Source organism: Manis pentadactyla, chromosome 1, assembly GCF_030020395.1.
Source record: "Manis pentadactyla isolate mManPen7 chromosome 1, mManPen7.hap1, whole genome shotgun sequence".
Classification (NCBI taxonomy): Eukaryota; Metazoa; Chordata; class Mammalia; order Pholidota; family Manidae; genus Manis; species Manis pentadactyla.
Window position 1 is genome coordinate 177278528 of NC_080019.1, and position 18215 is coordinate 177296742.

Here is an 18215-nt window from a genome sequence, read left to right on the forward strand (position 1 = left end):
CAAAGGACAAGTTATGAGACGATCAGATTGGTTGGTAGCTTGAGAAGGGTTAAAAGAAAGTGTCTGAAGGGGTTACCAGAGCTGAACTGTACTGACATATACCGTCCTTCATTATTTGCTTTCTTTCCTGTCCTCTCCAGGGTCCTGAGGATCTTAGCAATCAGCAGGTCCACTACTCCCGCTTCTATTCCTCTTTCATGACACAATGATGTCAGTCATCTCTGTTCTTACTCCGCTTTTCACTAAGCTTTTAATCACCAGTTTGTGCTGAATTTCATCAAATGCTTTTACTTATTGACAATCACATGATTTTTCTCCATTAATAGATTAATGCAGTGAATGACACAGACTTTCTAATACCTAACTTGTTTGACTTCCTGGCATAAATCCAACATGATCATCGTATCTTCTTTTTTATGTCTTTTGAGTTTTTGTTAATTGTTTTAGTGTTTTTCATCTATTTTCAAATAGCGGAAAACAGTTGTACTCCTCCCAGATTCTTTCAGATTCCTTACTTCATATGCCATTTCGGGGACTTCTTTTTATTTCTCCTTCCAATAACCAAAACTCCCTGCTCTTTATCAGAAGACTGCCTGTAGGCTAGTGGAACCCACCTTGCCCATAAGCTCAGGGAGGAGGAAGAGCCTAGGAATTTACATTTCCCTGAAATGACCCTTAACCAATAAGTGGTGTAGAAGTACGAAAGCCCAGGCCCCCCGTTTCCCCAGGTCAGGACAGCTCTGAGGCATAACTTGCAGTCCAGAGTTCCCCTGTGGGATCAGGCAGAACTACTTGTGAGGGACTCTGCTCCACATCACATCCATATTTGTCCTCTTCCCTTCTATGACCTACTTCCTCCATCCTCTCCTGGTTCCACTGGAAGAACTTTCATTATAATCACTTGGATATAAATTCTCACCTCAGGTCTGCTTCTGAAGACAACTTAAAAAAAAATAAGTGAAATGAGCCTTTGCTTTTTTTTTCATTTTCTTATTATTCTTGTCTGGTTTTAGAATCAGGGTTATACTATCCCTACAAGAATGAGTTGGTAGTGTTTCTTTTTAAAATTTTTCCTGCTCTCTGGTGGAGTTCATATAAGGTTAGATTTATCTGTTCCTTTCAAGTTTAGTATTATTTACCTGTGATGAACCCAGGGTGATGGTCATCTCAGGGTATGAACACATGATGGGGGAAGGAGGGCAGAGAGAAGTATATAATTAGTTGTACATTATTGTCCTAATCATAGCTTTTGTTCTGGTGGTAGTCATGAAAAATGACTAACTAAAAAGGATTCAAACGTGAACAAGTAATGATGGAAAGAAACAAGAATTATAATTAATTGAATTCTGTGCACCTGAAGTCCATTAAAGAAAGAAAGAAAGAAAATCTGTTATCAGAAATTAATGTAGCTACTGTTAATTTCTTTTGGTTAGTATCTGCCTGATATAGCTTTCTAATGAATTTACTTTTAACCCCTCATATGCCCAGCCTGTCTGCCTCATTGAGTTGTTGCAAGGATCTCAGAAATCACCCTGTAAAACCCAAAATAAAATCACAGGAATTTCAATTTGCTGCAAAGTTCAGAGTCTAATTTTCAAACAAATTTTCCCTCATCTCAGCATCTTCCCTTGTGACTGTCCCTCTGTATCTAGGTTCATGTACCTGCATCTTTTAATTTGTCTCAAATTTTTACTACCATTAAGAGTAAACAGGTGTCTCATTCTGGTTATATAAAATGAGTTAATATTGGTGAAACATGCAGTTAAGTTCCAGATAAATGTTTGTTAAATGAAAACCTTGACTGGCATATTAGAAACTCTCTATAAATATGAACTATAACTGTTACTATTGTTATCATCCCATTTCATCCTCACCTCAATAATGGGGTCATTATTACTCCCATTTCATGGATGAGAAAACTGAGGCTCAGAGAGGTTAAGGAGCCTGACCAGAGTCACACAGTTCTGTCTTGGAATGGACAGAACAGGGGGATTATTTAAGGAGAAGTTTGGTCACTGTGGAAACTCACAACGATTAATCTTCCCAGACTCCCACAGATGTATTTGTGTGGGTGTGCACATGCACAGTTGACTGCAGTCATCTCTCCCTTTCATAGATGATAGGAATAAGGACCTCTGGACCTTCCTCTTCCTGAAATGGGCCTCGAGTCTGCTGCACTGGTCCTTGTGCCCAAACTCCTCCCCACACGTGTCAAAGGAGCTGTAAGACTGATCCTGCAGCTGCCACCCTCACTTCTGTGCTCTCCATCCGCCAGGTGCCTTTCTCCAACTGCAGCCGAGACTGCCTGGCAGGGACCAGGAAAGGAATCATTGAAGGGGAGCCCACCTGCTGCTTTGAGTGTGTGGAGTGTCCTGATGGGGAGTACAGTGATGAGACAGGTAAAGCAGCAGACCCTGGTGGACACTCTGCAATCAATACCTGATCCACCTTAGGGCTCTGGGGTCAGTGAAGTCCCTAGAAGGGCTAGGCTTAGCATGGTTTCTCATTTAACAAGGTATGTCTGAGTGTCATGCTGGGGCTGCACCAAGGCAGACAGTAATGTTAAAAGTCTTGTAATACCATTAGAGCTTACACATCTTTCTTTTACCTCAAATACTGCTTTCCAGTATTGTTTTCCTTTGCTTCTAGCTCAGTGGCCTTGAACAAAGTTCTGTCTGTTCCAGGCTCCAGGGTTAATAGGCCATAATGGATTGCCTGCTGGGTGCCTGGCTCTGTACTTGCTGCCTTACTTATGTTCTTCCTCTGCATCAGTTTATTTATATATAAAGTAGGAATAATAATAAATATAGTATCTCATAGAGTTCTGGGAATAAAATGAGTTAATATTGGTGAAACATGTAGTTAGGTTCCAGATAAATGTTTGTTAAATGAAAATCTTGACTGGCATATTAGAAACTCTCTATAAATATGAACTATAACTGTTACTATTGTTATCATCCTATTTCATCCTCACCTCAATAATGGGGTCATTATTATTCCCATTTCATGGATGAGAAAACTGAGGCTCAGAGAGGTTAAGGAGCCTGACCAAAGTCACACAGCCAGTAATGGGAGGGCCAGGATTCCCCTCTAGATCTCTGACAGCAAAGCATGGGCCCATGCTCTTTTTACTTCCCAAAACTGCAGGCTGCCTAGGACATAGCAGAGACTTAATAAACATGCACTGATTGAATGAATGTGCAGTCTCCCTCACTGGAAAGCCATGGATATGGAGTGAGGAAGGCAGAAGTTATATGTGTAGGACATTCTGCCTTAATCTAAGAGGAAGTCTCTCTGGCATGTCTACAAAGCCCATCCATATATCCAAAGAGTCAGGCTAAGCTTGAATCACTGAAAAGCTGATGGACTATGTGGACACCCCGTGTGCAGGCAAGGACCTGTCCAGCAAGGTTGACCTCTGTGCTCCAAACCATCATCAGACAGTGCTAAGAGCAGCACAGAGCAACCCTCCCCAACCACGTACAAAGGAAAAAAGTTATGGAACTATCAAAGATTCGTGAAATTCATTTTATTATTAAACATAACTCAGAGTTCAGTATTTTATTTGGAATGTAAAAATCACAATTATTTCACCAACAAAGATAATTTTAAATAACTGTATCCAATAACCTGTGTACCCTCACCACCACATCCACATTCACAAATTTTAGTCTGTGCCACACAGTAACAAACTCTTCACTGGGGACATTTTACAGATGCAAGTGCCTGTGACAAGTGCCCCGATGACTTCTGGTCAAATGAGAACCACACTTCCTGCATTGCCAAGGAGATTGAGTTCCTGTCGTGGACAGAGCCCTTTGGGATTGCACTCACCCTCTTTGCTGTGCTGGGCATTTTTCTGACAGCCTTCGTGCTGGGTGTCTTCATCAAGTTCCGCAACACGCCCATCGTCAAGGCCACCAACCGAGAACTCTCCTACCTCCTCCTCTTCTCCCTGCTCTGCTGTTTCTCCAGCTCCCTGTTCTTCATTGGAGAGCCCCAGGACTGGACGTGCCGCCTGCGCCAGCCAGCCTTTGGCATCAGCTTTGTGCTCTGCATCTCATGCATCCTGGTGAAAACCAACCGTGTCCTCCTAGTATTTGAGGCCAAGATCCCCACCAGCTTCCACCGCAAGTGGTGGGGGCTCAACCTGCAGTTCCTGCTGGTCTTCCTCTGCACCTTCATGCAGATTGTCATCTGTGCGATCTGGCTCTACACCGCCCCGCCCTCCAGCTACCGCAACCACGAGCTGGAGGACGAGATCATCTTCATCACATGCCATGAGGGCTCGCTCATGGCACTGGGCTTCCTGATCGGCTACACCTGCCTGCTCGCTGCCATCTGCTTCTTCTTTGCCTTCAAGTCCCGGAAGCTGCCAGAGAACTTCAATGAAGCCAAGTTCATCACCTTCAGCATGCTCATCTTCTTCATCGTCTGGATCTCCTTCATTCCAGCCTATGCCAGCACCTATGGCAAGTTTGTCTCTGCCGTGGAGGTGATCGCCATCCTGGCAGCCAGCTTCGGCTTGCTGGCCTGCATCTTCTTCAACAAGGTCTACATCATCCTCTTCAAGCCGTCCCGTAACACCATCGAGGAGGTGCGCTGCAGCACTGCCGCTCACGCTTTCAAGGTGGCAGCCCGGGCCACACTGCGCCGCAGCAACGTCTCCCGCAAGCGGTCCAGCAGCCTCGGGGGCTCCACGGGATCCACACCCCCGTCCTCCATCAGCAGCAAGAGCAACAGCGAAGACCCTTTCCCACAGCCAGAGAGGCAGAAGCAGCCGCCACTGGCGCTGACCCAGCAGGAGCGGCAGCCGCGGCCACAGCAGCAATCGCAGCAGCAGCCCCGCTGCAAGCAGAAGGTCATCTTCGGCAGTGGCACTGTCACCTTCTCACTGAGCTTCGACGAGCCTCAGAAGAGTGCCATGTCTCATAGGAATTCCACGCACCACAACTCCCTGGAGGCCCAGAAAAGCAACGATACCCTGAGCCGACACCAGGCCTTACTCCCGCTGCAGTGCGGGGAGACACACTCAGCACTGAGCACCCAGGAGACGAGCCTGCAAGGGCGTGTGGGTGGAGGCTGCCAGCCAGAGTCCGAGGTCCCTGAAGAGGTGTCCCCAGCACTGGTGGTGTCCAGTTCACGGGGCTTTGTCATCAGTGCCGGAGGCGGCACTGTCACGGAAAATATACTGCATTCGTAAACTGGAAGGACACAGCCAGTCCAGGCAGGACTCAGAGAGGTTTCTGGGATCACATTCTCTGAACAGGCGTGAGGAGTCACTACTTGGAGGAAAGAAGCAGGACACGCCGCACGCCTCAAGCTTAGTTGCACTGTTTTAAATGACAATGAGAAGACTAACGTTCTCTCTAAAATTAAAGAAAGAAGAGCAGCGTGCCCCTGTGGTTGGACTGTGGGAGTGCTGAGGACGCCATAGTCACATCTGCTGCTTGCCTCTCCCTCGGTTCTGTCCCACCAACAACCCAAAGATGAAGCCAAGGCTTTATGAGACCCAACTGCTCCCTCCTTTTTTTAACATTGAAATGCCTGCCCCGAACATTGCAGACAGCCTGGCCGAGGGACAAAAGTGCACAAAATGACAGGACACCAGATTGGCCACCACTAGAATTAAGTCTGAAAGACAAAATGTCAGTAGCGCTTCCGGGCACCTTGGCAATGAGAAGAACTTTAAATGTTCAAAACCAGAAAGTGAATGTGCCCCCAACCTATTTATGAAAACCAAAAGGTATCTGGTCACCTACCTGCTGCTGCTATCATGTGACATCTAGAAGGTTAGCATCCCTCCTATACCAATACGTCTGGTTTTGTCCAGAATGTAGCAGTAATGCCATGTTTAGATTCCAGGATCACAAGAATCACCTCAAATTGTTGGGAAGGGACTGCATGAATCCAATGAGCTGTTATCTGTAATTAATACTGTTATTTGTAACTTTATCCTTTAAAAAATACTTCTGTTGTAATATCCCATGGACAATATAAACTGAACATTGTCACGGTCTGGTTCATATAAGGCAGTATTACTGAGCTCCGTGTTCCTTGCCCACCCCACCACCCTTACCCCCATGAGCAAAGCCCTATGTGAGCACCAGGGGTCCAAAAGCTCCCCCATCCTTGCTCCCAAGGCTTCCTGAAGCCAGATCTGCACCTGCTCTTGCAGAGAACAAGCTCCCATCATTGGCCCCTACCAGTTGCTGGGTTGGAAAGTGTGGTTCCAAGAGTGGTCTCACAGGACATTAGCCTGACACACAAATGTCATAACTACATTCCCTCAAGCAGTGGGGGTCTGCCAGTCAGTAGTTAAAGGGGTTGAGTGGCATACTGCTGAGCATTCAGGCTCTGCAGGCAGAGAGACTTGGGTTCAAGCCTAAGATTGTTTCACTTACAAGTTGGGTGACCAAAGGCAGGGAACCTTAAACTTGCTAAGTCCCAGCTTCCTTGTCTCTAAGATTGGGGTGATCACATTCTTTTCCCTCAGAACCCTTAAGTGGATTAAATTAGGTCATGTATATAAAGTACTTTAGCTTGGTACCTAGCACACAATAAGCACTCAATAAATATTAGTTAATATTATTACTGATACTGTAATTTTTTTCACTTGCTTAGACTATAAAACAAACTTTATTTATTTACCGTTCAGATTTGAATGATTAGTTCACTGTTCACAATAACTTGCTCCAGAATAAGCCCTAAAACTCTGGGTCCCAGTTCAGGTGGTCAGCCTAGTAACACTGGCTCATGGTGAAGAAGCCAGAGCATCAGCCACTTCCCGCGGGGGCCCCCATGCTCCACCTCTGTGGTGCCAGCACCCGGACCTCCAGCACCATGGGAGATTGCCACCAGTCTGGCAGTAATTTCTCAGATCACTTTAAGCAGAGGCCAAAATATAGCAATTACATCTGTGTGAGGCTCAAACTTTGCAGCTCTTGATGACTTCCTCTAACCACTTTCTTCCAAAGGGCTGCCTTTCCATAATTTTTAAAGGAGCTTGTTGATATGATGGTTGTTAATGTGGATAAAAAGGCATTAGGAGGCCCCTGTGGGAGCACAACTGTGAGACACAGAGCAGGGCTCACCCAGGAAGACCCCAGAGAGGCACCTGCTCCCCGAGCCAGGAAGGGCACTGGCCCAGGCACGCCTCCACACAAGGCACACAGCTGAGTGAGCACTTACGTGTCACATCTTACTTAGGCCTTAAAAAAAAGAGAAAGCAAGTCTGATGGCTTGGTTTTTATGGGTCAAAATAGCTATGTGGAAACAGCTACGGTGCTGTGCAAAATGTCACACTCTCATCCTTCCAGAGTTTGACCTCCATGTGCAGCTCACACACATGGCTGACCTGGAGGAGGAGGCTCATCAAGGAAAACACACAGTTTCCCCTGAGCTTTATTTCACCAAGTGTTTGGAAATAGAGTAGTCTCTCCCAATATTCTTGTCAGAAAAGGAGTCTCAACATCGCTGTCCTCATTTTTACATAGCAAGCATGACTCTCAGCCCAAAATCAGGGTGTGAAATATGAACTTTCATTATTTTTCTGTAACAACCTACTTTTCATCTCATATTTCCCTTCAATCTAGTGACAGAAACTTCATCTTAGTCAAATGGGGGTTTTCTCAGTAACTTCAGAGTTTTCTCAACAATTTAGATTTCTGGGGCTCGGTTCACAGGTTTCTTTCTTCCCTTTTGCAGGACGAGTTTTGTAGAGCACAGGGTATTAGCAGCTCCCATTGACATCTCTGAGGACATTCTTATCTGGCCCTCACTAATTGTTATGCCTCCACGCTGGCCTCTGAGGCATCCCATCCTCACATGGTCCCCAGGCATGGGAGCCACAGAGATTTGCACGGCTGCATCAATTTGTCACTTTGCCCCAAATGCTGGGCTCCTCCTGGCCCTGCCCACTCTCTCATGAGAGAGGCACTCAGCCTGGGAACTACTGGGCAGCTCTCAGGCCCCTCTCCCCTGGCCTCCACACTGCCTTGTCTACTGGACTGCTGCCTCCTCGTGGTGTGCAGAATTCATGGAGACTAACAGGTTTCTAAGGTGCCAAAGGAAAAACAGGGCACATATCTCTAAACCTGTATAGGCATCTGTGGAAGGCTGGATAATGCCCCCCTCCAAAAGTGCCCACATGCTCATCTCTAGATCCTGTCATGACACTAAGGCCCATGGCAAGGGTGAATCACTGCTGCAGATGGAATTAAGGTTGTTAATCAGCTGGCCTTGAGACAGGGAGCTTCTCCCTGATTATCTGGCTGGGCCCAATGTAATCACTAGGCCCCTTGGAGGTGAGGAGGGCAGAAGAATCAGTGTTAGACTGCTGTGATGTGAGAAAGACTCCATTGACCACTGCCGCCTTTGAATATGGAAGGGGGCCATGAGCCAAGGAATGCAGGCAGCTTCCAGAAGCTGGAGAAGACCAGAAAAACAATTCTCCCCAGAGCTTCCTGAAGGAACCAGCCCTGTCAATACCTTGATCTTAGCAATGCAACCCTTTTTGGACTTCTGACCTCCAGAACTGTAAGATAATAAATTCAGTGTTGTTGTAAGCCACTAAATTTGTGGTGATTTGTTACAGCAACAATAAACTAATGTAATGTTTTTATTGTCATCTCCTTCCCTTAGCTTTACCAGCTCAGGGAATAGGCCAGGGCCTTTCTCAGAGATCCACACCTGCTTTCTCTCTGGTGTCCTCCCTCCAACCAGATCCCTCTCTCTCCTCCCAGAAGAGAACTCTTGACCAATATTCTGTTCCTCCAGACCCGTTTGGGGAAGTGTAAACCTTGTGTTCTGAGTCTTTCTGGGTTTTGGTTTTAGATAATTAACAGCCTTTCCCTCTAACAAAACCTATGCTCTGTTAGTAGCAGAAACCTGAAAACTAGTAACTTTAACAAACTAGGGTTTGTTTTCTCTTGTATAAAATAAGTCCATTTTTGGAAAGATTCTTTACAGTCCATTGGCAATGGTAAACTGTTTATCTTTTGTTTGAAAATTAAAATGAATTATATGCTCATGAAGGATTTTCACTCAAATGAAAGAGCTTCCTAGAAGATATCACCCTGAAAGTCCCTATGATCACTGCAAATTGTCTAATTGCATTCATTTCTATTTTAGGGACACTGGGGCTGCCCTGCCTCTATCTCCAAAAGTTACACTTCAGGGCAATGTTATTTCTCCTTTTGGCCTAAAGTCATTATTAGCAGTGGGCTAGCTCTGCACGGAGCCAGAGTTTCCATTTTCTCATCTCCTGCATTTGCACTCATCAGTGCTAGAAGAGCAACAGAACATAGATAAGGGGTGCTAGTTAATCTCTGGAAGAAGTGGCCTGCATTGGTCTGAGCCCAGGTGGTCATTTTAGGAGTCCACTGGAGACAAAAGCATCTCCCAAAGTTGGGTGGAATTGATGTAGGTGGAAGTAAGTTGTTGTCATAACTACTGGTCTCCAAGAGACCATGGCCTTCCTATCCCAGATCACAGAAAAATACTAGGGGTTGGATGAGAACTTTGCTGTTATGCAAGAAGTGAGAAGGGATCAGGGATACAGGTACAGAGTAAGACCAGTCCCAGGAACAAAGTTCATTTCACAGATAGGGAGGAGAGTTTTAGCCTTGAGGGAAACTGCTCAGCCAGTGGTATGAGAAGTAAAGAACTACTAGAAGGGCAAGCAGAAGCAAGAAACAGCAGAACCAGCATGAAGGTACACTCGGGTCCGGGGGGACAACTATGACCCCAGCATCAAGTGGGCCTTGGGGGCCATGTCTTCTGTTGGAATGACCACCACATCCCTCCCCTCCCCTGAACCCTGCACAAGAGTACAGGGAGTTTAGAGTGGAGATAGGGGTACCCGTTTATAGCAAGAGCTGGACTGGAGGGAGGAAGGAACAATGGAGATACATCACCAACTGCCTCCGTCCAAAATTTGGACACAGGCTACCTGGGTAACTGGCTAAAGCAGGAGGTTAGAACCAATTACAGCAAATAACTATAGTACTGAGTTCCCAGTACATGGAGGAAAAATGCTCACAAGTATGGTGAGAACAGGTCAGGTATCAAAGTTTGGGAGTAACACTATGGGTCAGTACAGGATTTGAACCCTAACAAAAGCATCAGGAAGTGTCTTTGAAAGAATGTGCTTGCTCCTGACATCAGTAGTTATTGCTCAAAACCTCCCAATTTTCTTTCTATCTGACCTCTGCAAACATTCAAATTTTAAACAGAGATTGCTGCTTGGTGGTAGACTAATCATTTCTCCTTCTTTGGGATTGTCTATGCTTTGCAAATTTTGTATTAAGCTCAAAATTATATCCAAAAAGTTAAGAAAATAATTTAAAATAATAACCACATAATGAAGTTAAACATACCATATTACATACAAATCACCCTGTTAGGTCAGCTGCCACTCCTACAATTTTTTGCTAGAGCTACAGTTGGTCCCGGGACTATTATAGAAATATTGTTTCATTGTTTTATTTACTCATAAACAGGCTGAATATATGGAATAGTGGGAAACCAGGAGGGGGATTCTAAGCAGCATAACATATAAACTATATATATATATATATATATATATATATATATATATCCTTGCATGAGGTACTTAATCTTGTCTCAGTTTGTTATAAAAGAGGATATAAGATTAGTGCCAAAATTACCACAACTATGGTTACTTGCCAAATAAAATAATTGACATAAAAACGCCCCCTTCAGGAGTCACCATAGGTAACTGAAGTTTAGAGGATTTGCTTTTAGGTACTCAAGAAGTACCACAGAGTTCAATGATTTCTTCTTCAAGTTTCTTAGCTGGAGGCAATAGAATCCACTCTAGCTAGTTTCAACATAAAGATTTGTGATAGGGTATAAGGTTGCTTATAAACTTCTGATGTTCAGCTTGGATGCTACAATCAGGAACAATGCAGCCAGGAGAAATACCTAATCCTTTTATGAAGTTTTTCTCACAAAAACCTGTTTCCCATGCCTTCCACCTGTGACCAAGGGACCAGACACTAGGACTTCCACTGCAGCTGGAGGAACCAAGCCCCTCTGCCACTGTGCTTGGTCCCACTCACATCAGCTTTCCAAGACTCCCATCAGTTATGTGCAGGATTTAGCTGCAAGGGAGTCTAGAAATGTGGCTTTTGCTTGTCCAGCCTCTACAGGATAGGAAGATGTGCTAGAAGGTCAAAGTGGGTATGAATGAGCCAGTATGCCACTGTCCTCCACTAACAAAAAAGTACTTTTAAGATTAAGCACAAAATGAAAAACCCTCTCCTGAGAAAAAACAAGCAAAATATGATTCCCTTTCAGCTTAACAGCTGTGGCAGATCAGAAAGAAACCACTCTGAAAACAGAGCTGAGGCTGGCATTTTGCCACAAGAACCTGCCAACAGAAAAAATAGTGGCAAGTACTTCAGGGAATGGGACCAGAGGGGATGGGATGATGGAAATCATTGTGCTTGATGATAAGCCAATTAGCACTATCTGACTTTTTAAATGATACACATGTTTGTGTATGACTGTCTGTCTATGTGTATATGTGTTTAATAGCCTGAAGAAAAATACATAATTGTTCAATGGTGACTATGTCTAGGTGTTAAAATCGTGATTTTTATTTTCTTTTTAATATTTTTCTGGGTTTTGCCCTTAATTTCTTTTCAAGAACATGATTTATAGTAAAACAAGAAAAATCTGTTCCTTGGATTATCAGATGTGATGATATTATGGCATGGGTTTGTTCTCTTTTTTTTGCTTTTTATTTAAAAATAATTTAAAACTTACAGATAATTTGCAAAAATAAGTAGTGCTGTTAGGCAGGAACATAGATATGAGTGGGGTGGAAAGAGAATAAGGCCAGTAAAGCCCACTAAAAGGGGCTCAAAGAGTTAATGAGTTAGTCTGTTAAAGTTCAGAAGGCCAGAAGCAACTTGGCCTAGAAGTTTGAATATCCCCAGGTAAAGAAAAGTATCTCAGCATAGCCTATGCTTTCATTGGGTCAATTAGCACATAAGATTTACTTTAGCCTGCTCAAAGGCCCAGCCTATTCAGGAAGAATTCTATCTTAAAGCTAAAATTGCTTTTAATCAGATGGACGGTGTGGCTCAGCCCATCTTGGAGGCAGGGCAGACAGTCTTGACTGATACGTTTCCAGACAGAAACTGATATCCTGGAAAGGAATCAAAGCAGTAAATTTCTTGTGTTAAGTTAAAAGAAGAAACTTAATGTCTTATCAAAAATGGACATTCTGGGACAATTTGGCTGGTCTGCACCTGGCCCTTTGTCACTTTCCTGAAAATCCTCAACTGCCTATAAAACCCCAGGCCCTAAACCCTTAGGGGCGCCCCTCTCTCTAATGTTGAAAGTGTGTAACTTCAATAAAACTTTCCCAACCTTTCAGCGCACGTCTTCTATGAGGCAGCTCACACTTCCCTGTCTCCGAGTGTGCACTTTCTCTTTTTAAATAAAACTTAAACCTTCAGGGCACCTCTTCTCTCTGAGGTAGCCCGCACTTTTTCTCTTTTAGCAAGTAAAATAAAACTTCTACTCTGCTTCACTGTTGTGTCTCTGCCCTTCAATTCTTTGCTGCGGCGGGGACAAGAACCAAGGAAAATACACAACGCTCCCCTAACAGTAAAAAGGACTCTTGTATGTCTTCTACCCAGATTCACTTATTGTTAACATTTTTCCCATTTGTTTGTCATACACACTGCAGTCATTTAACAAAACATGATGCACACTGAAGTATTTATGAGGGAAATCATCTGATGCTTGGGATTTGCTTTAAAAAGGCACAATGCAGGGAGGAAATAAGGAGGAAAAAATGAGAAAGAACAGAAAGTAAAAGGTTGTTGAAACTGGGTAATGGGCATATGGGGGCTTCATTTTTCTATTCCTTCTATTTTTGTAGTTTTTTCTTTCAATATTCATACAAAAAATTAATGTCAAAAATCAGCCAATGGATAAAAAAGAATTCATCCATCAAAAAATCACACAAAAGCATTTCAGCGAATTGACCAGCCCCATTCATCACAAGAAAAGTCAATCCATTGAACACTCACAGAAACAAAAAGCACCTGAAAATCTGCCAAGCAGCAAAAATTTTAGTTGAAAAGCAAACAGTTTTTAATAAAATTAAGACCTTTACAGCAAGGTTCAGAAAGTAATTTTTTGCAGCATATCAGAAAGCCCTTGGAGCTTAATGAAAGACAAGTCTTCCTGGGTCTTCTGAAGTGATCTGTTATTTATTATCTTATCCTTACATGAACTGTGGGCTGGTTCATTTTTTTTTGGATTGTCCTCTGGCAACAGGTTTAAAAGTCTTTAACAGATCCATCTTAGCCTCTGAGCCAGGAATTTCTCTTTTATGTATATGCTCCCAAGGAAGTAATCAAACAGGGAACAAAATTAATTAGCACCAATGTGTTCTGGCTAAATGAGAACCTGCCTGGGCCACAAGTGAGGAGGTCTACACCTGAGGAAGCACTGACACACAGCTGAGGTCCTGTGATGCACACAGGAGAGAACCCAGCCACCCAACACCCAGGGGATAGTTAAGGAAATTATACTGTAATCCCACTGCGGGAAAGCCCACAAACATCAGATATGACACGTGTGTGTGCTATGTGAAAACATACAGTCAAGTCCAGAAGTAGTGCTGAGGGGGAGAGCAGGACACAGAATAAGTATGTCCACACAGAATAACATGAATGAAGTTTCACTGAAAGAGAAGAAGAGGATATACAGGGGAGGGAAATAGAGTTTATCATTTGTTTGCTTCTTTCCTTTGAAAAATAATAAAATGTCATAGAAATGAGTGAGGAAGGAAGGAGGGAAAGAGAAAGAAACACAGCCTTACCTGAGGTATTTTAGCTATGATTTAAGGAATAATAAAGCCAAGGTTATAGTGAACAGGAGATTGGAAGAAATCACTGTGGGCTCTTAAGCTAAATCTACCAGAAATCTCGACTGGACAGGCTATGGAACATGTTAATCCATCTCCCCACACCTTGGCAATATTAAGTGACCTTAGGTAAGGCAGAAGGAAAAAAGTTCAAAGAATAATTTTTAAAATCACCACATTTGTTATACAGATGTGGTAAGTGAACTTTAAACCAAATATAAACAAACAAAAATAATGTTATTAGCATTCCTCAGTCTCTCTTCATTTCCAGTCTCCTGACCATCCTCCCCATCCCCAGCATGCTAATTAAGGCACCAGATATATCTGTCCTGGACTTTCACAACTGTAACAATCACACTGAACAAGAAAGACTAATGGGATAGAATCCAGAGGAAACCACACATCCATCTAAATCTGCTCTGTGAGGCTAGTTCTTTGGCCCCTAAAAGAAAAACTGGGTATGACCTTTCTTAGGTGACACTAAGTCCTAATCAGTAATTAAAATGTCTGGTTTCATGTTACAGTCAAACTCTTAACCTAGTTTAATTTAGGTCTCCTTCCTTTCCCTCAGCCCAAGCCTCCTGCACAGAGAGAAGCCAGGAGTCAAGGAAAGGAGCATGGTCAGCTATTTCCCTATTTACATATGTGCTATGCCCTCTTCTCCCTACACGTGTGGTTAGCCCGGCCAAGGCTGGGTTACAGAGAGGAAGAAAAGGTTGGGCAGAAAAGCCCCCATCCTGACTGGTCCCCAGCAGGTGTTCACAGCTGACCCCTTGCTCGTGAGTACTCTCATGTGTTCTTTGGAGATCCCTCCACTGCTGGGACCTCTCTCCTGCAGGCTCCTTAACGGGAGTTATGCACTCTCCTCACTTACTCCTAAGCATCCTGCAGTACCTCTAGTTTCTCTGCCCCTACAGGTAGCCCTCTTGGTCAGGATCTAAGAACACACACAAGAGTAAGTTCTAAGTTACCATTGCCCTGAGGTTCTTTCCCAGGTAGCAGTGGCCCCTGGGCAGAATTAATGACACAGTGCAAATGCCCAAAAACACTTGGTTTACTTCCCCTCACACAACCACATTTGTGGGACATTCATCACAGCTGAAGTTCCCAAAATGCCCCTGAGCTCACAGGCCAGTATAATCACTGTTCTCTGCAATCCAAGACATGCCAAAGATCACCTCCTTGGCCCACTGCCCAAGCCCCTCCCAAACTCCTTCCAGACCTTCCCCCAAGATGGAGTTGTGAAGTTTCCCATCATAATTAATTTAAAGAGTAGGCCTCATAACCAGCGCACACAAGAGTGGAGATTTCAGACTTAAACTGAATGTCCTAATATATCTGATTCAACTTTTTTTCTTGGCTCAACTCTATTTGCAGTCAAAGAAAACACTTACCCTTCTTATCAAGATAAAACAAAACTAGCAAGTGAAACAATCTGACTTCAGATATATCAGACACACAAACCAGCACTATCCTTCAGAACCAAATTGTAAAACTACCTGATTATAAGAATTTAATTTTGTCATATAATCCTTCTATGTCTCTTTCATTAAATTCTCTTGAATAGGGGTTTAACACAGTATCACCTTTTACTGAATTCCAATGCAAAACAAACAAAAATATAAGGTTGCAGTGTATTAAAAGGATTCCTGGAGTAACCTACAAATCTATCATGTCACCTCCTGTCTTAGGCAGAATAATGGTCCCCAAAGATATCTATATCCTAATCCCTGTAACCTGTGAAAATGTTATGTTACATGGCAAGGGAGAATGAGGTTGCATATGCAACTGAGGTTGCTGATCACTGACCTTGAAATAGGAAGAGTATCCTGGATTATATTTAGGAGAGCCAGTGTAATTAGAAGGGTCCTTATAAGTGGAAGAGGGAAACAGGACAGTCAGAGTCAGAGTCAGAGAGAGATTTGAAGATGCTACACTGCTGGCTTTAAAGATGGAGGAAGGGGCCATAAACTAAGGAGTGCAGGTGGCCTGTAGAAGCTGGAAAAAGCAAGAAACAGCTTCCCTGAGAGTCTTCAGGAAGGAGTGTGGCCCTGCCATTACCCCGATTTTAGCCCAGTGAGACCCATCTGGGACTTCTGACCTCCAGAACTGTAAGATAACAAATTTGTTATTTTAAGCTACTGTATTTATAATAACTTTTATAGCAGCAATAGAAAACTATTGTGCTTACCCTTTTCTAATGTATGAGTGAGGGCAGGCTTTCCTGGCCTGACATTCTGCTGTTCCCAAGTCTCCCAGAGCCACAAAGAATCAGTCAGATCAAAAGATTTCAAAGTGGCTTCAACCCCTTCAACTTCTGAAAGCGTTCACATTTTAAAAGCAATTGGTTGTCATAAAATTACCTTGACAATATGCTCTTAGAATCAAATGGCAGGCACTACAAGGAAAAGTCAGACAGACCCAAAATATGGGGCTTTCTATATAACTGTCCTGCTCTCTTCAAAAAGTTATCATTATTTAGATTTTTTTTTAAAGTCTTTTCTAGGTTATCGGATTTTAATAGCAACCAAAAGTAATGTGGGAAGCTTGAATTTGAGGGAAATTTGGGTAATGTATGAACTGGTTAGTGAACGAAATTGTCTTTACTTTTAGGGGATGCTGGCTGAACAGATTAGAGATAAATGGTCTTAATATCTCCAATTTTAAAATGTTTCACGAAAAAAGATGGACATATATCAAAATATGTGGCAAAATCTTAAGAACTGCTTCATCTGAGAGGTGATATAGGGGTGTTATTGCACTATTTTTCTGAATGTTTAGAAACTTTGTAATAAAAAGTTGGGAATTTATTTTTAAAAACTGTTATAAATGTTTGTTGAAATATTCCTCAGAAATTTTACACTTTGGCTTTAAATACCCTTTGTGGGTAGAACTTGCTACAAAAATTTTAATTTGTAGCAACTCAGGTTTGTGGCTAGGGTGAGGCAAGATAAGTACTACTGTATGAAGTTTAAATGAGTTTCCAGTTAGAAACCTGATGGGAAAAAAATGGTGTCATTCTATGAATCAGTGGAAAATTACTGCCTTCAAATCGAAGAAAGTAACCTAACAGAATGGGGATTTTTGGTCTTAGCAGGTCAGAGATTTTCATTTCTTGATTTTTGCCAACAGAAGGGATAAAAGTGAAACTCTGAAAGTAAGAAATAGAAACTATGGACAAATTTCTTAAAAAATAGAGATAAAAATTATTCCCTAAACCCCAATATCCTAGAACTACAGCAAAAGGAAACCACAAGAAATTTGTGTTACCCAGTTTAACTGAAGTCTCAGAGCTGTGCCAGCCATTTCTTATTGATGGAACTACAAGAGAACATGAGAGGGAATTAAAGAATAGCATTCAGTCAGTCCAGAGAGAAGAACAGGATTACCTAGAATAGAATGAAGAATACTTTCATATAGTTTGTCTTTTAGACTTTAAAATATATATATATATGGTTAGTCTGTACTGATTTCTAATTGAATTAAAGCAATAGCTAATTTTTTATGTTTTTTATTAAAGTATTTAAATAATATTGTTAATTTTTATTTGAAAAACATACAGTTAAAATCTATAATGAAAGTTAAGCACTGGAGGACATTATGGTCAGTGAAATAAGCCAGGCAGAGAAAGACAAATGCCAAATGATTTCCCTCATCTGTTGAGTATAACAATGAAGCAAAACTGAAGGAACAAAATGGCAGCAGACTCAGAGACTCCAAGAAGGGACTAGTGGTTACCAAAGGGGAGGGGTGTGGGAGGGCAGATGGGGAGGGAGAGAGAAGAGGACTGAGGGGTATTGTGTTTAGTACACATGGTGTGGGGGATCACGGGTAGAACAGTGTAGCACAGAGAAGACACATAGTGGATCTGTGGCATCTTGCTGCACTGATGGACAGTGACTGCAATTAGGTGTGGGTGGGGAGTTGATAATATGGGTAAATGTAGTAACCTTGTTTGTTCATGTGAAACTTCATAAGAGTGTATATCAATCATACCTTAAAAAAAATAAAAATAAAAAAAGAGACCTGTAAGGGCCAGGCCCTAATCCAATAGGGTTCATGTCCTTGTAAAAAGATAAAGAGACAAAGCAGAAAGGGAGCTGTCTGGAGCCAAGAGGAGAACCCTTGCCCAAACCAAACCCTGCCAAGACTTTGATCTTGGACTTCCAGCCTCCACAACTGTGGGAAAATTAATTTCTGCTGTTTAAGCTACCCAGTCTATGGTATTTTGTTATGGCAGCCCTAGCAGACTAAGACACCACCTCCCCCTTGCCCTCTCCTCCTTTCCCAATAAAGAGAGAAA

General features: G+C 42.8%; 1 protein-coding gene across 2 annotated transcripts in view; it reads left to right on the top strand.

The window, feature by feature from the left end:
* CASR (calcium sensing receptor) overlaps positions 1-6012 on the top strand; it is a 65001-nt gene extending 58989 nt beyond the window's left edge. For both annotated transcript variants that reach the window (XM_036883429.2, XM_036883428.2), the window contains exons 6-7: positions 2276-2399; positions 3717-6012. In XM_036883429.2, coding sequence (XP_036739324.1) covers positions 2276-2399; positions 3717-5203 — 1611 coding nt within the window. In that variant the 3' untranslated portion in view covers positions 5204-6012. The remainder of the gene's footprint in view (positions 1-2275; positions 2400-3716) is intronic.
* Positions 6013-18215: the final 12203 nt, after the last annotated feature.